The sequence below is a fragment of the Vigna umbellata genome, chromosome 2, assembly GCF_029865625.1.
Source record: "Vigna umbellata cultivar VRB3 chromosome 2, Vumbellata_1.0, whole genome shotgun sequence".
Taxonomy (NCBI): Eukaryota; Viridiplantae; Streptophyta; class Magnoliopsida; order Fabales; family Fabaceae; genus Vigna; species Vigna umbellata.
The window spans coordinates 5,906,340-5,929,780 of NC_142166.1; the positions used below are offsets into that span (position 1 = coordinate 5,906,340).

Below are 23,441 nucleotides of genomic sequence, written 5' to 3' on the forward strand. Positions count from 1 at the left end.
GCCATATTTTTTGTTTAAAATTTGTAGAGAATTGTTTGATATTACTAATGTTATTTGTTAGTAATTCAAACAAGAAGTGAAACTCAATAAATATTTATGCGAACAAAAACATTTGAAAAGAAATTAACGATTTGAAATAAAACTAATTCAAATTTAATATATGATTCCTTAAAAATTATAAAATTATAGTGAATTGAGAATCAAGAAATTGTTTCACATTAGGAATAGATGCCTTCAGTATTTAGAATATTCATAAGAGTATCTCAATAAGATTTTTATGGATTGATAGAAAGTTTAAAGACTAATCATCTAGTCGAAAGTGCTAGTTATTAAACAAGATAGGAGAGACTATATATATATATATATATATACACACACATATATAATAACTGATAAAAACTATCAGAGAACACTGAATCGTGATTGTGTTGTTCTATAAATAAGGATAAGAACAGAGAGAGCATAATAACAGTAATAAAAGACAAGTACTTAGGTGGTATTAAAAAGTTTGATAGAAATGATGGGTACGTGTCTCACCAATTTTAATTACATATATCTACCACCATTGATTCAAACCATATGCACTTCATTTTCTATTTCTGCCACGTATCAAATATGACTCAGTCATATGCAGCAAACAGTAGTCAACGTTTTAGAATTGTGCATATTTATAGCAGTCAACCGAGACAATAAGAATTTACGTAACGGATAAAAACAAATTTAGGCCATGCTACAGAAACACAGTCACAAGAAAAACACACTTTGGACACACCTTGTTTCTTTCATGGCCAACGGTGTTTGCAGAAAAGGAAAAGAATTGGTTTAACTTTAACAGTAATAAGCAGTGTGATTACAAAGAGAGAGAAGCAAATCCTGTGGGCCACAGTGCACCCAGTTTCACAGTATCTATGATGAACCAAAATTACAAAGATGTGCCAACTTTGAATGTTAGCTCAAGCATCAAAGAGCTTAGGCTTGGTCACAGAATGTTTGGTACTGTGTTTGAAAGAACTTAACTAAGAAAAAGCATTAGCATCTATAGGACTGATCACACATTAGAGACACCAATCCCTTTCAAAGGCCTTTATGGCAGAAGAAAAAGAAGACCCCGAAGCATCTTAACCCCACATTCTAGGTACAGTTTTGGCCTTTCATTCCGTACAAGGACCCTTTATTCAAATGTAAGCTCAACCATCTGCAAAACATAAACAACCAGATAGAAGGTTACAGACAGATCCCAAGTTGTATCAGACCGAGAACCTCTTGTTTACATAATCTTCCCACTGTTCACCAGTAAGAGAACAAAATAAAAATTAAATCTTTTTCTATTGAGTAAAAACCAACTTGTGCAAAATCCAATTTTTAATATTTACAGTCAGCAATTACCATGGTGGGTTCTGGAACTGAAGGCTGGAAAATCGTGAGAAGAGGTGGGAATGGAAATTGAAAGTTGGGTTGTGGAAGATTTGTCATCCAAATCGAGCCAAGATCCTTGTCTACCTTTGTGGGGCCATTCATCAAAGAAGCGATGAACGGTTTTCTGAGGCTCTTCTTTTCCAAGTTGGCCTCCACCTAGCATGTAGCAACCACCCTGATCTTGTTGCTCGTGCTGCTTTGAGTGGCTCTGAAGTTGCAGGCAAGAATAATCATTGGACAAGCCAAAGGAACTCCTCTGTTTGGTGGAAGAAGAAGAGGAGCTCATGGCCAATGGTGTGAGTTGCCAAGAATCATCCATAGAGGAAGCAGAAAAGCTTTTCATTATACCACACGGCTCTGTGAAGAAAGCGTGCTCATCCACCTCTTCCTTCTCTCCGTATGCATACCTACTCCTTTAATTTTATTAAGAAAAAAGTAAGGGAGAGAGAGAGTAAATGAATCAGGACTCAGACACTTGAAGAAAGTGCTTTTAAGTTTAAGCAGTGTGATTGTGAAAATGACAGAAACCTGCAATCTGCGTTGGACTGAGAGCAAGAGCCAGTGTCAAGAAACAAGGGAGCACTGTTGTCTTCAAAGGACCTTGACGATGGAGGGTGGTGATAGAGAAAGGAGGTATAGTGTGGAGGGTGGTGTTGGTGTGATTCAGACGATGCAAGAGGAGAAAGAGTATTGAGTTTGGTGATAGATGAGATTGGTTGTTGAGTTGAAGCATTTGTGTTTGTTGATGGTGTTGTTTTCAAAACTTCCACAGGCTTTCTTGAACGATTTTTCCCTCTGTGCATGTGCCTCTCACAGTACTTTGAATCCGGGTATGCCTCTTTGGAGCATCTCCATTTCTTACCATCAGTTCTTCTACACCTACCAGGCTCAGGGTCTATCTTTCTCCCCAGACCCATCTGCAGGTAGTTCCATCCAACTGCACAAACCAACCCTTTTTGTCAAAGATTTGCACTCTCCCAACAAACAAACAAACACAGTGACACAGAAAAAGAGAGACACAGAAAGATAAAAAAGCAAAAACTCACAGTGCTGTGGCTGGTTAGGCAAAAGCCTCGATGACAGAGGGGAATCAAAGTAGCTCCTTTTTATTGTGAAGAGAAGATCAGGTGGAATGGAAATTCCCGAAGCCATGTACTTGTAGATGAGAGCTTGATGTTCAAGCTCTTGCCACTGTGATGGGGTGAAGGGAAATCTGTTCCTCCCATTCATCGTCAAGCAAGAAGAGTAGAACAAGAGGGAAATAGAAATATGCAGACCAAAGGGAAGCTGTATATATAATATATATGTATACAAAAGCACCAGAGAGAGAAAAAAAAAGTGTCATGAAAACTATACTTGTTTCAAAGCAACGCCGGTTTGAAAAACTGATAACATGCAGAAGAAAAGAACAGAAAGATGTAATTGTAGTCTGAATAAACCATAATGGTAGAATTAAAAACTAAAAATGCAGAGATGAAAATGTTTGTATGTGAGAGAAAAGAGAAAGAGAAAGAGAGTGGTGATGAGTATTATTAATATTAGAGAATAGGGGTTGGGAGAGAAGAGGAGGTATATTTATTTAAGGGAGCATGAGCATGAGATGAGCATGAGGGATGAGCATGGTTAGAGAATCTTGTGTGGATGGATAAAAGTAATGGTTTTGATTAGAGAGTGGTATGATGGAGATTTGAGAATTCTCTCTCATCTCTCTGTGTCTGATGCTACTGATGCTGCTGCTGTTCTGCTGCTCTGCTGCTAGTGCAGAGGTTCTGGTGCTTGTGCAGCTAAGCTGTCTCTGTGGCAGCTATTGTCTCTGACACATCTACGGAAATCCATAAACTAAAGGGAGAGAGAAAGAAAAAGGGCATAAAAACAAAAGAGGAAATACTTATTATTGGTATTTATTAATAGTATTAGAGTGTCTGAACCCAATGCAATGCCTATCTCAGAACATTGTACTACGCTTCACAGCTTTTACTGCTACTAAACTCTTTTACTTTTTCTGTTCCTTTACCTCACACACCCCCCACCACTTACATTTTCACCTTTTTCTCATTTTCCAAACGTAGAAAACCAGACATTCACCTGCACCCTGCATTTTTAATACCTCTGTACTTTTTCTTCTCTCTCGTTCATTAATAATACTTCACCGATTTTATCTTCAATATGTATAAATTAAGATAATAATATTTGTTTATATTTTTTTTACAACACTTCAGTATGATTTATGATTAATTTAAAATTATTTTAAAATTAATAATAATAATCATAACCACTAATATAACTAATTTCAAAATAATACATAAATAATATTATTAAAATATCATTATCCATATATTAATAACAATTAATTAATCTTCTTCGTATATCTATAAATTAAAATAAAATACTCCTATACCTACGATCTCCGACCTGCACGTGCAACCACAACTCTACAAGCAAGTTACGCTTTAAAAATATGCAAAAGTCTTGAAAGCATATTGTTACTATAGTAGTCTTTTTACATGAACTTGTTTTCTGATATAAAAAATAGAATTAATTATTTTATTGGTTAAAAGTAATTCGTGAACATTTTAAAAGTAAAAATTTACAAAAAAAAATATATAAAAAATAGTTTTGAATTTTGGTCCCCTTTTATAGCCTAATACGAGAGTGGTTGAGATCTTGATTCTACATTTAAGTTATGAAGTGAAGAGCAATATTGGAGACAGTGGGCACATGGTGAACTATCTTTTTTCTCTTTACTATAACAATATGAACATGCCACAACGCAGGGTTGTTTGCGTTTCAGGACCATTATAAATTAATTAGTCAAGTTAATTGTAGAAACCACGTGCTATCTATTTGGCACATCTACTCTAACCTAATAAACATCTATAATAATAATAATAATAACTATTATTATTATAAATTCAACTTGCCAGTTCCACTAATCAAATCCAAACTATAAATTTTAAGAATTATTATAAGATAATTGGGTTTAATGGGGCTTAAAATTAGTGGTTGATGGACCGTATTAGACAAATAAAAATAATAGTAATATACAAAGGTAATAGATAACAGAAAAAGTGACACTTTTTAATATACAATCTTGTTAATAATAGCTCAAACATAAACATAAAAAAAAACAGTAATGAATAAGTAAAGCGGTATCAATATAAATCGTGTTAGTCTCCTGTTGTAATGATTTTTTTTCATTAGTAAGGAGTGTTGACGTGTGTACATTAAATATTTATTAGTTTTTAATATTACTAGAGGGCTTTACTTTTTCTATTTATTTTTATTAATATTAATTAAAAGTTAAATACATATAACTTTACATTAAATCTCAAATATTTATATTTTATTGATACTTTGGGAAATTTGAAAAAATAATTTAACATCCAACTATTCAATTGAGTGAATCGAAACGAAAAAATACTTAGAAAAATGGTAATAAAAAACTTATAAAGAAAAAAGATATCCACTCATTCATAGTAAAACTAGATTAAGATCTTATAAATAAAGTTTGAATCCGAAAATTCTAAGTAAAAACATAAAAGAGATTATATTTTAAACATAGAATTTCGAAATTCTGACCAATATTTTTATTTGATTGAATAGATAAATTAGATTTAATCAAGTTATTTTCTTGTATGTAGACTAAGAAAATTTTAATCCCTTTCATTTAAAAAAGTATGTTCCAACAAACAAAATTACTTGTTAGAAATAACCTTTTTTCATAAAAACAAATCAATATTTATTAATCTTATAAGTATTAAACTTGGTAAAATAAGGCAAACTTTTAAAAATTCAAAAATAGAGTTGTGGTAGTTCTATTGAGATAAGAAAAACTAATATTTGTTTATAATTTAAATGTATAAGCGTGGTTGATATGATGTTATGTTTATCTTATTGTAAATAAGATAATTGTTTTAGTGTTATTGGTGTTTATATAATTGTACTGGATTATTAGAAGTATGATTATATGAATGTTTTTTTGTCTTGTGAGTGTTGTTATGGTAAGGTTATAAAATGGTGTTGTAGTGAAAAATAAAGAGTAGGCAAAATTATAGGTAATTTTGGACTTTAAAAGGAGATGTTATAGACGAGATTTTAGAAGGTCGAACGAAAATAATTGAGGTTTTTAGGTTTGTTTTATGGTTATTTAAAACTTGTTTGAGTTTGGAGACAGTAAAATTTAACACGTAGAACTATTCAGGAGTTGATAGGTTAAGTTTTATATGATTTTTGAGTTAATTTTAGAAGTTTTGACTAGTAAGATTTTAAATTAGAAAGTTTCTAAAAGAGATAGTTTAAGGTTTTGTTGAATCATTCATAACTTGTTTGAATACCTAAGTTATTATGTTCAGATATATTTATATACAGTGAATTTTTTTTTATCAGAACTTAAGCTAGATTTATGTATAATATTATTATAAATATATTTTACTTCGAAGTTTAATCTTAGAATTAGTTTCCTTTCTATCATGTACTTGGTTATCTTTTAAAGTAACTTCTTTCACTTAATTCGCTAAACAAAACTTAATTTTATGTCAAAACAATATTAAGGTTGCAATGGCAGAGAGAAACAAATATAGGAAAATAAATAACTGGAAAGCAAAATAAAAGAAGAAAAAATAGACAAGAAGTAGAATAAAAGTAAGATTGTTTAGCTGAGGAGAAATAAATGATAAAAAAAGAGAAAATATTTTTTTATTGAAAAGAAATATAAAAAAAGTGGAATTTAATTTTTAAGAATATTTAAATTAAAAATAATATTAATATTATTATTCATTATTCTTATTTAACATTTACTATTTTATAGTTAATGATATAATTTAGTCCCTTAAATTTAACTTAAGATTTTTTTTGTCTTTAAATTTTAAATTGATCTCTTTAGTCTTTTTCATTTCAAAAAAAATGTTTTAATCATTTGCCTCAAATATTTTATATATAAATGTTGTGGAAATAAATATTTAAAAGAAAACAAACATGTTGATGAATATTTATGAATAAAAACTAATTCAAAACAGTTGTGGACTGTAGAAATGATTTATAGTTGCCAGATTATAGTCAAGGTTTTCAACGATATTTGTTTGGCAAGTTTTCTTTTTCATTTAATCAGTGATATTTAGGATAAAGGAGTTAAAAAAATATTGTTCAAATTATAAACACTAAAAGGATTAATTCTAAATTTGGAGGAGGAAAGAATCTTATCCCTATTTTGACTCAAAATATATTTAAAACTTATCTTTATCTTTATTTTAATATTATTTATCATTTGTGCTTATTTATTTTTATTTATCGATACATTATTGCTCTTATTTATCGATACATTATTGCTCTTATTTAATATTAATAATTGCTAGCGTAATAAAAAAAAAAAAGAGGAAGTGTGATTGAAGAAGGTTAGGTGTGAACTATACTGGGAGCGAAATTTAATATTAATATAAATATAAAGAAGACAAATTTTTTAGCTGATTATTACATAAGACAACATTTTCTTTACTTTTCCACACATTTATATTTTTTTTTTCAAAAACCCTTGTTTCCTTATTTCATTCATATTCCAGTCTTTTTTTTTTTTTTTGTATTTTTACATAGAAAGAAACATCAAATAAAAGTGCATTTAAGTAGTCTTGTTCTAATAAGTTTTATTTTATATATCAACATTCATAAAAAATATTCACATATAAATAACATGTATTAACTTTCTTTTATCAAATGCACACAACGTACATTTTATTCTAAACTCATAAACTTTAATTCAAATACCAGTTCCATATCAATAAAATTATAAAAGTCTTTTCTCACCCTAAAAAAACGTAGAAATAAAAATGTGTAGAATTGAAATATTAGATATTTTTTTCCAAAATTCAATTTCATTTTTGTGTGTTTTTTTTCTTAAAATGAGATGAAAAGTTGGTTTGATATTAAAATTGTTTGGTTGTATTAAATTCTCTGAGGTATTCTTGCACTGTTAGTATTGCAGAAAGGAAGAGTACGACTGTGCCTTCTTCACCACAGTTCATATCCTACACCTCTCATTTCAATTCCTCTTTTATTTTCTCACTCTCATAAATTTACTTCACTTTTTCATTTAACTTTCTTTTTTCTCTTATTTCAAATTCAATGCTCTCAAATTTCACTCATTCATGCACGAAATTTATGGTGTCACAGATATTTTCCTAAAATACTTTTTAAAGGTTTTTCAATGAATTATAAGTAAATTTAAATCAATGATTATTTTATGGATAATGAAAATATCATTACAACGACACATTAAAAAGAAAATTAATATTAATACACCATATTTTACAATAAAAAGAGAGAATATTTTGAAATATAAAAAAAATTACTTATATATGTACACACGTTTTAAGAGTAAATGAGTAAGATTAAAGCTTTGGTAGAAATAGATAAATAAGCTATAGATGATTCTATATATAGTAAAGGAAATGATAAGTTTAATTAGCTTATACGAAGTACTCATGTAAATTGTAACACCTTTTCCTTTTAAGCACTTTTACTTTTGTTAAAACATACATAGAAACAACAGAAACTAAAGTATGCAACAAAACAAAGTATGTTTGTATGATTGCATAACTGTAACATAACATGATATACTTTAGCAAATCACTCGAGTATGTGCATATCTGAAGTGACTGAAAGATCACAATTTCCAATTTTAAACATTGTTGAGAGCATTTATAGTTAGAGTGAGTATTTCAGTACTTGTTCAATTACTTGTTCCCCTTTATGAAAACACAACATCTATGTCCTCTTATGCATGCCATGTTCTTTTAAACACTAGCATGTTTAACAAATAAAAAATGTTTCTATTATTGTGACAGCTTCAAGGGAAAATGCAGGTATCTTTGTTATAGCTATTGTTGGAAAATGGCAAAGTTGGATTTTCCATTTTGGAAAACAAGTTTTCACTGGTAATTTAAAATCTTAAGGTTCCTGTGTTTACTTTAGGTTCATTTTTCATGTATCTAGTACTAGTGCTGCAACTTTTGCATTTTCAACAAGGAAAAATGATATCTGTCATGGGTTTAAAAATTGTATAAGTAGCTTACACGCATGCACATTATTCATGAGAAAAGTGTTACGTAACTCAGTTTCTGTTCACATTCTGTTCTCTCATTCATAAGAAAATCTACAACCTATTTGATCTAGTGTGTACATTAATTTTTCACATCATTCTAGTTTTGAATCATGGAGCAGGGTGTCAGATTTTGAACTTGGACCACAATCTCACACACAGTCGTACACTCAGCTCACGCTTCTTCAATAGTTATGATTTCCCCAACTTGCAATGGGAATGCCAAGTAGCTCATCACTTTCCTTCTATCTGTACCTCTGTAATAACATGTGGGACAACATTTGCAATTTCAAATTGAATTTTTCATCAAATAACAAGTTCAAAGTTTGATTTAAAGCAAAAAAAAATAATATATGTTTAAACTAATTTAAGTCATAGATCACTAAAACTTTGTGTTAAAGTTTAGACTCCCAAACTTAAAATGTAAGGCTATGCTAAAAACTTGAAGATATCAACAAATATAGGATGAACCCACCTACATGGCTATTTTTCAAAGAAGAAATTTGTTACATGCATTGTAAGTTGAAGTTTTGAAAAAGCTGATACGAAAATGGCCCATTTAAGATCATTATTTTCATTGTTCCTTTGATATTTGTTTTGGAAAAACAGTAATAATGAGGAGCAGAAAATGTTATGAAGAGGTTGAGATTACCACGTGACTTGCCTTTACGTGTAATTTCAACAATGCTATGGCCAGCAGCAGGCAGAAGCAGCAGAAGCATTTAAGTGTTGAGGTTCATTTTAAACTTGGTGGTGTGAAAGAACTTGAGAAATGATGCATAAACGGGGTTCACATTCTCACAATGTTAGAAGACGACAAGGTGAGAGATGAAGTGGAGAATGCATTGAAGAAATATTTGGCATCAGGAGACAGTCATGTGCAGTGAGGAAAGTACCTAAAGTAGCTTGAGGGTAGTTAAATCTAATAAAATTTGGTCCCCGTGAGGATGATAGAAACCATGATACAGCAAAAATGTCTGTTTTCTTTGGGACCAGATACATGTCCATGTCTGCTAGCAATCACCCATTTAGGCCATGGATCACCAGACACGGAAGGAACCTTTACTTTTACTGTCTTTGAATCACTCAATCAAATCTTCTCATACTTTCCTCTTCTGACTCATGTCTTTACTCTCCAAATTCAACAGAAAGAATTTCTTTTCTTAATTTATCTTTAAATTAACTGCTCTGTTTATTTCAGTCCAATTAATGTATTTGTTAAAAGACTGAGGTTCTTTTGAAAAAAAATACAGTATCTTTATTATTGTTATTAATTTATGTGAATACACTGCCTTAAACACAATAGACTTGTATCTAATTTCTATATGCAAGGTACATGGCCAGATAGGTTAATACCATCTTAAGATAATGAAATTTAATCTGTCTCTAATGGATCTCATGTAACTATTATTGTCTCACCCAAAAACTTTAGTTAAAATGCTTGGAATTGGAGGAACATCATTACAAAAATCAAACATAGGTCTTACATTTATAATGAATATTCGTTAGTCCTCGCAAATGTTTATAAGAATTTAAAAACGTATTCGGCATTTCTGCTAGAAATTTCTGCATTATATCTTGAATCATTTAAACATATTGCATCACATCCATAATGTAGGCATAAAACTTTCACTTTTGGTGTATGAAACAAAAATTGTGATTTACATAGAGTGAAACCTTAATAGCACTTATTAAGACTAAATATACTATCTAACTAATTATATACAAGATCTGCAGCAAGCCTATGCTAGTGGAATTTTTTCGTTACATGTAGGGAGAAAGTTTTAACTCATACATAATTAGAGAAATTATACAACACTGAACTTGCGTTCAAGCTTTGCATGGTAGTAATATTCCCAAATAGCTCTATTCCTTTTGGAAGAAAGAGAGAACAAGATCTGTATGCACAGAGAAGAGCTGTGTATCCACGAAAAGCTGTTTGGCAAAAGACAACAAAGGAAAAAACCGAATTAGTAAACTGGGAATAATACCCAAAAACATAAAAGCTCTGCTTAGACGTTCAATAAATTACATGAATATGATAAAAATGCCAAAAACATTTAAGCAAGCTGACAAATAAGTACTCTACTGAACATGCATGTCTACCTATAAAGAATTATTGCTTATTATGCACATGGTTTGCCACATTAACAAGTAGATGGATGCAGTTGAGAACACAGCAATCACGTGTTTACTTGACTTTAGAACAAGTCAAATTCCCCAATCAAGAACTACATCGAATCCAGGTGACAAGTAGCTATTTTTAGCCATATGTTTCAAGAGTACAAGATACTCAACAGTCACATGGTAAAGGTTCCACATGAATCTCAAGACTTCAGTAAAACCCTTCAACACCCTGGCTTGGCCTGATGCCAATAGATAGAAGCTTGTCATCGGCTATAGATGATAGATAGATATCCTTCAATAGTTGAAAATAGATTGACAAAACCTCAAATATGAAGCATTACAATGACTGTCAAGCACTAACACAATTTAGCTAGAAAAACTACAACATGAAACTATGTTTGAATCATATTCACATAAATATAGCTTTTGGAATTGGACTTGAGAAATTCAAAATCAAATAAATTCTGGGAGTCTCCGGTCTTTAAAACCAGAAAGTAAATAAAGATATCTTTTTACATAATTAGCATAATGCATGATGTAAAGTTCATGAGCCAAACCTTCATGAAAGGCCTATCACGATAAGGAAATGAGTCAATGAAACTCTCCTTCAAAAGCAAGGATACCTGAAAGTACAAGCATTCATATCTTTAAATTGTGAGCTAAAGTCTGTTATTTTCAATGCAAGTAAATATTTGCAAACTATGATACGTATATGAATTAGAACTATTCAATTTACATAATCCTGTTTTAATTATATTTAAATTCTGCTTATCGAACTTAAGAATATGATCATTCTACATCTCAATGCCAGCAAATTGAGAAAAACCTAGCGTAAATTTGCATAAAGAGACCAAGAAACATAAGTATAGACAAACAATCTAATCATAAGTGCCATGTCGCTGAACTTAAAATTTTAGCCAATAAAGAATTTTCAGGAAAATAAGGTAACGTAGTTGTAAGGGTAGTATTAAAAGATTACCCTCTAAAGAATTATGGTGCTTGTTTTGTTAAAGGACAAACTATAAAGTAGAACCAATAAATTTAAGCTGTATTTTTACAACCCTACTCTTCAAGACCCAAATCAATTGATCATTAAAATCTAACCACTGTATAAGTGTAGGCCCTTTGATTAAATCCTTATTTTCAGAAGGTGAGACATTAAAAACGATTGGAAAAAATATATAGATTACCCATAAAAATGCAATGTTTTTTGCTGTTAAGAGAAAACACGGACCTTATCATCATTGGATTGTACATTGGTTATTGTATGAGAACGAATGTTATGGCAAAGGGAATCCAAATAAGTTCTTAACACCGATAAGAACCCCTTGGCAGCTTCTACCTGTTCGAAAAACAACACAAGATGATGTAACATTATGCTGACAAGACTGTTGGCAATGTGACAGATATATGAATAATTGATTGTTTAAATTCTTAACTTTTTTACAATATGAATAACTGATTGTTGACAATATGACATTCTATAAACCTATCACAAACTACTTGTATTTTTTAAAATTTTGATAAAATAATAAGTTATTAGGCAAATGAATAACCGATTTTTTAAAATTGGTATAAAAACCTGACCAAAAAAGCGTGAGAAAGAAACATAGGAGATACAGGAGCGTAATGTATAAGGAAGGAGTGATAATTTAGAGATACCCACCTGCACTTCTGTGCATTCATATACTGGCCTTCTCCTACCTAAGTAACTTTCTCCCACTAGAGTTGCATGATAAGGGCGTAAAGAAGCGATCAACTCTTTCTGCCTTGGCAGTTGAGGTATTGTTGATGACCTCACCTATGGTGAAAAAACAGATTTGGTGTAAGAGATCATGTTTATATTGCTATAACTTGAAAACAAAGTATGATAGAAGTTAGAATAAACTCACATAAACCCACAATATGTCATCCAGACATATTACTTTTTTATCTTGTTATTATATAGTGTTACTCTGTTTCTTTAGTTTACTCGATGTACAAAAGTATTGTCATAACTCTTTACTTTTTAACAGCTGCAGATTCTAACTACCTCAGTTAGTTAGGGTGCAATATATAAACACCCTTTGTATAACTAATTCAGTGGGATTGAATATATTGAGTAGATGTTGGGCTGACCAAATAAAGAAAAAAAATGAATTTGATAAAAGATAATTTCAAAGGAACACCAAATATGAAAACATAAATGAGCAAATGATAGTAAACGAGAGGTATGAATTCAACAACGCATAGTAACGTTTCATTCATGTTTAACTAAGAATTTTGCAAGATAAAAGGAGAGAGGTAGCCATGCATACAATTTCTTAACAAATACAATATAATATTATTTTTGGGGAAGGGGATGAAAACCATGTTTCATGGCATTCGAGAATAGAAAAAGAAAAAGAAATAGCATACCTGATTCCTGTTGACGTCAACCAGGATAACATTATTAGTTAACTTTGACTGAACTTCACTGGTCTTGTTTTTGATACCAACCTAAAGTACCAATTTTGTGGCAAGTCAGTTATGATAAATGTTATCATCAATATAAAAGGCCACAAAATAAAACACTTGAAACCAAATTTAACTACATACCACACTAATCACTCTAATGTTAATGTTCCAATTTATAGAAGATATTATTAAATGGATTTCACAAGCTCCAACACGCTATATTCAATATCATTATCTATGCAAACAAATCAAGTATTAATGTTATAGTACAGCAAGACCAGAATACTCACTATGTAAGGCACAGGTGCATCCAGAAACTCAAGCATGTCATTTGGTAGAACCTAGAAGAGTATGCTCTTATCAAATTCTATAATCGAGAAGTGATACTAAAACTACGAAAATACATACTGATTTTTAAATATGAAAGGAGAGAAACCAAACCGGCATTAGCAAGCTTTGCCATTGGTAGGGCCGGATTAGTGAAATAACTGATAAAACTGACGCAGATAGGATTCCCTGATCATAAAAGAATCAAATTGCTTCCATTAAGGATTATTGTGAAATGTCAACAATTCAAGTGAGATGCTTATTTCTGACAATTAAAGTCTCTAAATCAGCCAATCCAAGATTGGGTTGGGTCAAAACCACAGTATAGCTATGCACACTTGCAATATACAAAGATAGTTAACACAACTCCAGATGCTGTCTGTACATTACAGAATACAAATAGCAAAATAGCTGATCATTAATGCATGAGCATGCCAGCAAGGCCAACATGCACACATTAAAATTCAAATCCAAATATACCTTACAGAGCAAGGGAAACTTAGATATAATTATTACTGTTTCTAACAGAGCAGGGGAGAGTAATAAAGGAATAACAATCTGAGAAAAAGGCATATAGAGGTATCCAATCAATGGCTAAGATAACATTAGTATTAATATAACATTGAATAGAGAAAATAAATAATGTTCACAATACCATTACTGACTTAAGTTGAGCTACAAGACATACCAAATTAGAACAGACAAAGACTATCTGCTTCTCTAGTAGAGCTCCTGCAAAGAATGCTAACACCTGCAGAATACACATAAACCATTCAAGCCAACATGTAGCCGTAAAAGTCCTGGCCAAACATTATGAAACTTCTACACACAATCAATACATTCCAACTCCAGGGGTCAATGGATCAGCAATATTTTAATGCCATCTAGGCTTACTTCTTGTTTAATCATGTGTCCTTCAACTCTTTACAGCTGTGTTAATTTATTATCATGTATAGATCCTAATTTTTCGAATTGTTTTCCTTTCCCGTAAATCAGTTGTAATCTATGTAATATCTCCCATAACTTCTGCTTTCTAAAGTTGCTAATGAATTATGAAAATGGCACCAAAGTTAAATCAGTTTTTTTCCACAAATGTTGAGATATTTGGTATAAGACAACCACAAGGTAAAACAGAACTTACATTTTCAAGTCTCAAGGTACCGCACATGCACCCAACAGCCCATGTAGATAATGCAGTTGCCTCCTCCTCAGCCAGAAGAGAATTATGAGCCTGAGAAGAACAAACAAAAAATGAAGTATTTTCATGAGGGTATGGCTATCAAACACAACACAATCACCGTAACTTACCTCTGCAAATTCCAGACCTGCACTGAAAGATTTCAAATCAACAATTGAACCAGCAAGATTAAGAATTGCCTCATCTGGTCTGTGATATTCTAAGGGATGCAGGTGATCCAAAGGATGAAATCTAATTGATGTGCCCCTTGCAGGGCAACTCAAGCAATAATACTCACTTATAATCTGTAATAATCCACAGTTATTTGCCTGGGAATTGATAAAAATAACATCAGCTATAAATATCAATACGCAATCCAAAAAATAACAAGACAAAATGCATTTAAAATTACAAACCTTAGCCCACTCAAGAATACCATTTAGGTCATTTAAATCCTCTTGACCAGAGAATGAAGCATCTTCTGTCTCAGTATCATCGGCATCACTCCTGAAATTCCTGTCATCACAAGGAGAACCCTGAAAACTGCAAGAAGCAGATGTTTAAGATGTATCGTTTAGACGAAACGAACAGATTAGGACTAAAATATCCTTCACAGGGTGAACCTAGAAAGCAGCATAAAACAGCATAATTTGAACCTATAGAGAATCAAGTACATCAAACAAATCCTACAGAAGATATTGATATTAGCACTTTCAGATATGACCACAAAACAAAGCACATCTATGACATCAGTCAAAGCACAGTGAACACCATTACATATGCTGACTTTACATAAATATAGACTAAATGCACTGAACAATGACAAAGTCTTGTACCTGCAGGAAGATTCAGAGCTTTCATACTGGCAATACCGCAAGAGTGGTAGAATAGCATTGGGTAAACGCCTATCTTCTGACTGTTTATTTGTTACAAAAGAATCTCCGTACAAAGCACAATCCTCAGCATTCGTAGGGGCAGATTCCTCATTAACAGTTTTTTTATCCTTCTCAAGATCACAAGGCACGTCATTGCCATCATTGACTCTATCATTAAATATATGCAGCTCCGCATTAACTATTTCTTTCTTGGGATAATTACTATCATCCTCAATTATTTCCGGTGAGGAATTTCTTAGGCTTGATTGAGAAATCATTGGACTGTCATCATGTCTATCTTCTAATCTATCATTCACCAACATGCATTCTGAATCTTCCCCAAAATTGTCTTGCCCACAGCTATCTTCAACATATTCTAAATCTAAATCTCCAAAGTTTTTCGTCAAGCGATCTAGTCGTTCTTGCATGAAGATGCTGCAAAGATATCAGCACAATAAATCAAACAAAAACCATAAAAGTGTGGGACATATATTGAAGATAACTGTGATGCGAACAAAGGCATATACTATACCGAACAAGACTAAAATAGGCAAAAAGGGATCAACACACTCTAAACACCAATTTGAAAGTAGATTTTAAGTCTAACATAACCTCACAAATTTGACTGCTATAACTTGGTCAAATCTCTATTTGGTGTGGAATCTCCAATACGCTTAATATTTCCCTAAGTACAATAGACAAGTTTGAAAGTTTCTTCACCTATAAAAAAATAGTTAAGTTTACTCCACTGTGATAAGACCAGATTTATGTCTGAACAAACTACGTCTTGGCTCCAGCGAAGATTGAACCATTTCCAATTACTCTCAGCCAATGTGTTATTTACTTCGATTAATATCATCTGGACATCAATAAAACAGGGTTTTTATTCCTCCAACTTATATTGGGTTTGAAGTGTTTGCCCGAGTACATGAATTCCTCTCACTATTAAACATTGATTTGCTTATTGTATGTCTTTTTCAGCAAAGATATTTATTTCATCAGTCCCTTTGAAACTGAAAAATGTTAATAGCATAAAAGACACAACATAACCCAGCCAATACTAGCATAACTGTTGTTCAAAAAATTAATACAATAAATGACAAGATATGTCAAACATCACCAACCTACCTGTTCAAAACACCAAAGTGCAATTCAAAAAACGGGAGCCTTGAGAGAATGCAGTAACATCTTTGTGTAGTTAATATATGCCGTTCACGTTTCAAAGGAGAATAGCTTGACCTTTTATCAGAAATCAGGGAGAGCAATCCAGAGGGTTTTTGCACTAACTCTTCAACCAAGACACAGCATCCATAAAGAGTTGAATTACCAGCACCCTGTTGTATTAAAAAATGCCCAAAAGAAAGCAGCGTTGTTAGTACAAAATAAAAAAAACAAACATTAAGGGGAACCCAAGGAAAATCTCAAAGCTTGAATGGGGTATGAGTCTTTGATGCCTTGGAAGAGGTAAACCTCAAAAGGTACAAACGTAGACCCAAGGAAATTAAGGTACAAAAACAAAAAAAAAATGAATCCAAACTAACACTGACCAGCTATAAACCTCGTGAAAAGTGAAAGGAATTGGTGATTAAAATATATGCACCTTAGGAAAAATTTGCTACTAAAATGGTTGGTTAACTAACTCCAGAATTGGTTACTCATTAACCACTGAATATTGCCATACAAATGAGTGGTTACATAATTGTGAACAGTAACTCCTTTTCAGTTTCTAAGAATAATTTAGAAAGATGCATTGGACTAGTGAAAAATAAAAATGCATGAATTAGCAGATTCCAAAATCAATACACAAATTATACAATCCAATTTTCATCATTAGAATATATTGATGTAAGGAAGAGAGAGAGAACATTAGTATAAGAAAATATAAGAAAGATCAAACAAAGTAATGATTAGATCGCTTAAGTTACCTGTAGTCTAAATACAAAAGACAGATCCCTTTGTTTAAGGTGTTCCTGCAAACATCAATACACAAACACAGGTGAGCATCAGTGTTTAAAAATTTAAACACTCCCCAGCTTCATCGTACAAGTTGGTAATCTAATATACTGATAGTGTGTTTGTTATGAAGTTGGGAAGCCTCAAACATAGGTAGAACTCCATGATAGTAGAGATATGGATTGGAGTGAAAGTAGAATGGATCGCATGTTAACAATAAAACAAACATGCTAGGTGTCTGTATACAATGAAGTTGCTGATGTAAACTAACCAGATTGACAAAGAGATATATACGTTCAGACTGCTTGTTACTAATTGGCCAAATGAAGCCAAAATAATATAATACTAAGAAAATTTGCACACTGCATAATATTACTGGAAGAAAAACATTTCATAAATACCTGCCCAAAAAGAATTTCATTCAATTCACTCATGGAAGGTGTTCTCTCAACAGCATTAACCTAAAATCAGATCCAGGAAAAAGCAAAACCAAAGTATGAGCTCCACATAAGTTACTGACACAAAAATAAATAAATCTAACTCACTGCAGATACTTCAACTAAAATTAGGTATCAGATAATTGATGCCAAAAAATAAATACAAAGAAATATTGATCCCTCAGATTCATCAAGATACTTTTTGTATACTAATGTATTGTGGGTACCTAATCTAAGTAGGTTCTTATTTGATAACAACGCTGTTCTCTTTGACCTATTTGGAAGAGCTTTTTTAATGCTTATTTTGAATTGTAGCACAAGTACTTACAAAAGTTTATGGGAGAGCTAATGCAGATGGCTTATGATACTTTCATAAACTGTTTTCTAGCTTATGAAAACAACTTACAACTTTATAAACGTAGTCTGAGCTTATTTAATAATGGTGTTGAAGATGTTGATAGTAAAAATAATGGCAAAAAACAGGTAGGGGGGAAATTAGAAGTTCATTGTGCATACACCTAACCTCCAAGCCTCCAGGGAAGCAGAAAGAGAGAAGATCCTTGTCATTAAGAGGCAGCTGTTTTTCTGGAGGGTAAACAAATAAGACCTGGAAAGAAAATGAACATAAAGTTTTCTTGATACCAATACATCTGAACACAAAACTAATATTCAGAACAGCAGCCAAGAAATTTTGTAGAGTGGACACGGCAATAATGGTGTTGGAAGAAAAAAAGTGATAGGACACGAGGCAGTAAGAATAATTATCACAGTTATAGTAATGGTAATTCAATTTATGCATCTGATTATCAAAACCTGAGGTTCAAGAATAGGCCCCACACGGGATTGATTCTGATAACCAAGAGCACTTCTTAATTTACCAGGGCCTTCAGACTTTCTTAAGAAATATTGCGCTTGCAGTGCCTGAATATCACAATTAGGATGAAGTCCAACAACCACCATGCTTTCAAACAGCTTTGTTGGCTCCTTCCATGACCTATGGTCCTGTAAAATATGAGGGAGTCTATCAGGGTTTGGGAACAAATTAGTATGAGTTTATGTGCCGAGTCAAAAAAAAGGCACAAATCTAAAAACGTTGATGATGAGATTTAGCAAGAAGAAGAAGAAGCATATGTAGATATGATGGTTTAAGGTGAAAGGGAGGAACATCTAAATGTTCAAGTAACTCATGCTTGGGCCAAACTGCTAAATAAAGAACAAAGAGGAAAAGTATTTAAAACCTAGTAGTAAAAATCCAACAGTATCAACCAACTTAAAATTCCTTATAGTTTACACTAAAAAGAGTGCAACAAACATCTAGTTCTGACTTCTAATGATTCAATAAAAAGATTTTAGTTCTACCATGTACTGTAACTGAAAGTTTGCAGCCCATTGACGCTTCTGAGTTGTCAGTATTTCGGGATTGTAATTATTATATTTAACTTCAGAAGGGCGAGAAAATCCTTTTATCATTTTTGTAACTTGATACTGCAGCTTTTGTAGTTGATTTCCACCTTGATCATTTTTTGATGAATATATAACAGATGGCCTTGGGGAATTCACAGCAGAAGCAACAGCTCTAGCCACATCCTCTGTTGTCTGCATAATAATTGAAGCACCCCATTTAGGACTACCAGTCACTTCCTCCTTTGACATTCCAGCCATTTGCATCTTCACAACAAACAAAACAATGATTTTGGTAGGTAAAATTCTCTAAGAAGAAAAAATAATTCAAAGAAAGTATCACTCAAAATAAAGCTACAAAAAAATCTCAAATCCATTATAAAATGTGAATGCCTTACTATCATGCAAGCCAACATAAAATAGTGGCAGCTATGAACAAATATACCAACATGTCGCCAAAAACTGATTCTTCATATGCGCAAAAAACAAGTATTTTTCAAGGTAGAACTTAAAAATTATTCTCTAAGCATGGCACCACGCTTAAAAATATGTGATATTGTGCCCTTCAAAAGTGGCATCAGCAAACTATAATCGTTAGGAACGAAAATCCAACGATGAACCCGGCATAAACCGGGTCGCCCACAGTAACACCATTTAACTTACAGATAAAACAAACCCCTCAAAACAAAACGTTTCCACATATAACTTGCCTTCAACAAACAGGCTTAAGTATTACAAAAAAATCCATTTTAGCACTCCGATTTTATACTCATAGCTCCTTCAAATCTACACCAGTAACCATCTCATGTTTCATGTTTACTCTGTCTGTTACACAAACTGAAAAACACGAAGAGGGTGAATAACCGATCCACAAAATGAATGACACAAAAAAAAATACATTTAATCTGATTCAGGAACCCCGAAGAAGAAAAATAATGAAAAAGGAAAAAAAATAATAAAACAGAGCAAGGTAGAAGATGAAAGAAGTCGATCAAATTGAACAGATTGAACATAAAGGCAACTGAAATCCGAAAACCCACAAGAGCAAAACCAAAAAAAAAAAAAAAAAACTTACCACAAAATAGCGGAATAAAGGAAACAATAGAAAAGAAAGGGGGTTGAGGCAGAGATAAAGGCTTTGAAGAAAAAGTGGCGCAGGGGAAGGGATTGAGGTTGGAGAGAGAAAGAAGTGGTATTTAAGATTAATTAATTCATCAACTTCTTCAGGTAGTTTTTTTCTCTGGGTCTGTGAAGAAAAATTGATTGTGTTAGAAGGTGAAATGGTCCATGCAATGCGAAGCCATTGAAAGAAGAAGAAAAAAGGTTGGCGATAGTAATTAGGGTAACAAAATTGAATGTGGTAGTAGGAGTAGTAGAAGCTTCGTAGGCGTCGAAACGAAACGAGAAACGACGAAACGACAATTCTAATGTTCATAATACAGTGTTGTAGTTTAGGGACCAACAACGAGGAACGTCGGTTTTCCTATGTTTTTGTTTGGATCGTTGATTCGATTGATTGTTGCGTCTTCCTGCTTCTCACCCTCGTCTCCCACTAGTACTTCCTCCTCCTCCTATTTTATTACCATTTTTTATAAATATCTTAAACTTCAACCCGAAATTAGAATTAGTTCTTTTTATATTTTGATATATTTTAATGTATTAAACACATTTTTAGAATAATGATGTTTGAGTCCAAAATACACTGGTTTTTGTTAAAGATTATATTCGTTTATTTATTAAATTTTGAAACAAAAATTTATAAAAAATTAGACAAAGATTAATTTTAATTTTATATTTAATTTAAAGATTAAAAATATATTTAATTACTTTTTATATCTATATAAATAAGAATAATATTATTATTAATAATATTTTTGTTTTGCATTGTAGTTTTACCTTTTTACTTTAAAATATATGTAATAATCGTAGATTTTTATGGTGATTTAATATGGAAATCTTTATTGTGTTTTTATTATATATTTATTGTCCAGATTTCTAGCCGTACCGATAGCAATTCTTAGTTTCTATAATTAGAATAATGATTTAGGTCCTATTTCAGATAAACTCGTTAACAAGAATTATAGAAAAATAAGAACAAATACTTTTAGAAGCTAAAATTGAAGTGCTTCGTAACTTATTTATAAACTCAAAGAAATGTTTTAGCTACTTAGATAATACTTTTATACATTAATCAATACATTCCTAAGGATTCACTCTATTTAGTCACATACTTACTAATTTTATTTCAAAAATCTAAAAACATTTGATCCCAAATATTTATAATAAAAAAAGACAATATCATGCAAAACCTTTAACTATTAAATGTTTAATATCCAAAATTTTCAAGTTTCTAAAACAGTTTTGCCAAAGGGTTTGTTTGCACAATTAGAGATTTTACTTGTCTAATGAACTCATTTGCTTGTATAGTAAATGTGTATAATTTCAAAAGCTCGTTAAATATATTAGATCAATCACTCGATTTATTTTGAGCAATTTTACTCTCTTCTTGTATAATTAGTTTAAAAATGACTTCAAATAATACAAATTGATTCAAAAGATGTATTATAATTGATTAATACTCACACATAGTTACACAAATACCTCACATAATATTACAACTCATACACAATCAAAGTATATCAATATATCACAAATATTTTCACAACCAATCGTTCAATAAAAATTACTAGTAGAAAAACATATTAGCTTCTTTTATATGAATTGTGTAACAAAATCTTATATATTTCTAAAAATCTTAGTTGACATGATCACAAATAGATAAATATTTATTTTAAACCATTTTGAATCCATGCCACCGTAAAAACACCACATGCATACAATATTTTAAAAATAACTTACTATTATGACAATTTTGATAAGGTTGAATTGTTATGTTTTAAGTCACTACTCTTATAGTAGTCTTTAATAGTCTAAAAAAATATGTAAACAAATCATAAATTTAGAAAGAATATTGAGAAAGGGAAGAAAATAATTTTCTATATATAATAACTTTTGCAAAATGAACTTTGATTATTTTTTTAGTTATAATTTAATATTTTAATAATAAAATAATTATTAACTATTTAAAAAAAAACCCTCCTAGGTTTAACTATTTTTAAAATTTTATTACAATTACAACTCCAAAAAGACAATATATTGTGCAACATCCCAAAAATACAGCTTGAAACTATATAATAGAATAATCACATTTAATAATATACAGATTAGTCTTACACTAAGAAGAGTGTACGGTTATGGCCGAATGGCCTTACAAAGCAGTACGAGAAATAAAGCTGTACAGGAGTACAATTCTGACCGAACGGTTTACAAAAGAAAATATCGAACGGTCATACTAAACAAAAAGGGAAAGTGGTCGAACGATCACCTTACTATAAACTAAACTACTAACCAAACGTCCTATTGTTCGATCTTCACTTCTACCTCGACCAGGTTCTCTTCTTTCAGCGCATCTTCCAACAGCTCGTCTCCTTCTGCTCACATCCACACGGATGATCATTGCAATGACAAGACGAACGTACAAAATAAGACAAGACAGGAAACACAGGGTAAGCTTATGTAATTTAATTCATGTATAAACATACATTTCACACGATCAACCAAACAAGATAAATTTCATCAAACGTTTCAAGCAAGGCCTAATACTAGACTGACTGTCCGGACTGTATGAAATCTGTGTAGCTACAGGCGTTCGTGCACCCGAGTGATGTAGTAACTGGGATGCCCTCATCAGCTGCCACCCGAGGTTAGTCCTATCTGTCCAAATTAACCATAAGGACTAGGACCTCATGCCGTTCCCACACATGACCTACCCTTCTCTACGTGAGGACGAGTACTCACGGAACATCATGATGAACCGCCAGCTTAGCATGACCACATTCATACTTTACCAATTCCAATATTCATCCATGAGTCGTTCCTCCCCGGAACGCTCGTTCATAAACCAAAACATTTCATCCATATCATATTCTCTTCATCTTTCATTAATAATCATCTCACTTAAACATTTCGCACAAAAATCCGTAAGGATACCAATTACCGAACGTTCAACTTTCACCTTTAATTAGACCGAATACTTGGAGTGTGACTGAGAGGTCTCCCGTTCCAGAACAGATTAAGGCCGGGAGGTTTAGTATCAGGTTGAGAAGGAAACCGAGTGCAATAGATATTCGCAAGAAACGAAT

At 31.9% G+C, this 23,441-nt stretch overlaps 2 protein-coding genes across 4 annotated transcripts; both read right to left on the reverse strand.

Annotated features, from left to right (window-relative positions):
* Positions 1–863: 863 nt before the first annotated feature.
* GRF6 (growth-regulating factor 6) lies at positions 864–3,269 on the reverse strand. 2 transcript variants are annotated; one of them, XM_088106310.1, is made up of 4 exons: positions 2,463–3,266; positions 1,945–2,353; positions 1,387–1,829; positions 864–1,195 (listed from the first exon to the last, which is right to left on the reverse strand). In XM_088106310.1, exons 1-4 carry the CDS (start codon positions 2,644–2,646, stop codon positions 1,188–1,190), a joined length of 1,044 nt encoding a protein of 347 aa, XP_087962436.1. In that variant the 5' UTR covers positions 2,647–3,266; the 3' UTR covers positions 864–1,187. The 2 variants fall into 2 exon arrangements, with proteins under 2 accessions (XP_087962436.1, XP_087962435.1); XM_088106309.1 differs by lacking the exon at positions 864–1,195 and having other exon boundaries at positions 1,376–1,829; positions 2,463–3,269.
* A 6,852-nt stretch (positions 3,270–10,121) lies between these two features.
* On the reverse strand, positions 10,122–20,689 carry LOC124829940 (uncharacterized). Of its 2 annotated transcripts, XM_047303531.2 has the most exons (20): positions 20,315–20,329; positions 19,950–20,076; positions 19,198–19,506; positions 18,652–18,840; positions 18,362–18,445; positions 17,803–17,862; positions 17,374–17,418; positions 16,577–16,782; positions 15,410–15,883; positions 14,990–15,116; positions 14,705–14,902; positions 14,538–14,627; positions 14,085–14,147; positions 13,511–13,585; positions 13,360–13,410; positions 13,031–13,111; positions 12,300–12,434; positions 11,868–11,975; positions 11,191–11,256; positions 10,122–10,441 (listed from the first exon to the last, which is right to left on the reverse strand). In XM_047303531.2, exons 3-20 carry the CDS (start codon positions 19,504–19,506, stop codon positions 10,373–10,375), a joined length of 2,430 nt encoding a protein of 809 aa, XP_047159487.2. In that variant the 5' UTR covers positions 19,950–20,076; positions 20,315–20,329; the 3' UTR covers positions 10,122–10,372. The 2 variants fall into 2 exon arrangements, with proteins under 2 accessions (XP_047159487.2, XP_047159486.2); XM_047303530.2 differs by lacking the exon at positions 19,950–20,076 and having other exon boundaries at positions 20,315–20,689.
* Positions 20,690–23,441: the final 2,752 nt, after the last annotated feature.

Bases quoted from the DNA above. Each gene is read 5' to 3' on its own strand.
- LOC124829940 (XM_047303530.2), bottom strand. From the start codon at position 20,674: ATGAACATTAGAATTGTCGTTTCGTCGTTTCTCGTTTCGTTTCGACGC. The intron at 11,976-12,299 runs GTGGGTATCTCT...TTTTTCGAACAG, and splicing joins ATGAATGCACAGAAGTGCAG to GTAGAAGCTGCCAAGGGGTT. The intron at 11,257-11,867 runs GTCCGTGTTTTC...TTGTACTTTCAG, and splicing joins TACAATCCAATGATGATAAG to GTATCCTTGCTTTTGAAGGA.
- GRF6 (XM_088106309.1), bottom strand. From the start codon at position 2,646: ATGAATGGGAGGAACAGATTTCCCTTCACCCCATCACAGTGGCAAGAG. The intron at 2,354-2,462 runs GTGAGTTTTTGC...TGGTTTGTGCAG, and splicing joins GCCTAACCAGCCACAGCACT to TTGGATGGAACTACCTGCAG. The intron at 1,830-1,944 runs GTTTCTGTCATT...ATAAAATTAAAG, and splicing joins CAGTCCAACGCAGATTGCAG to GAGTAGGTATGCATACGGAG.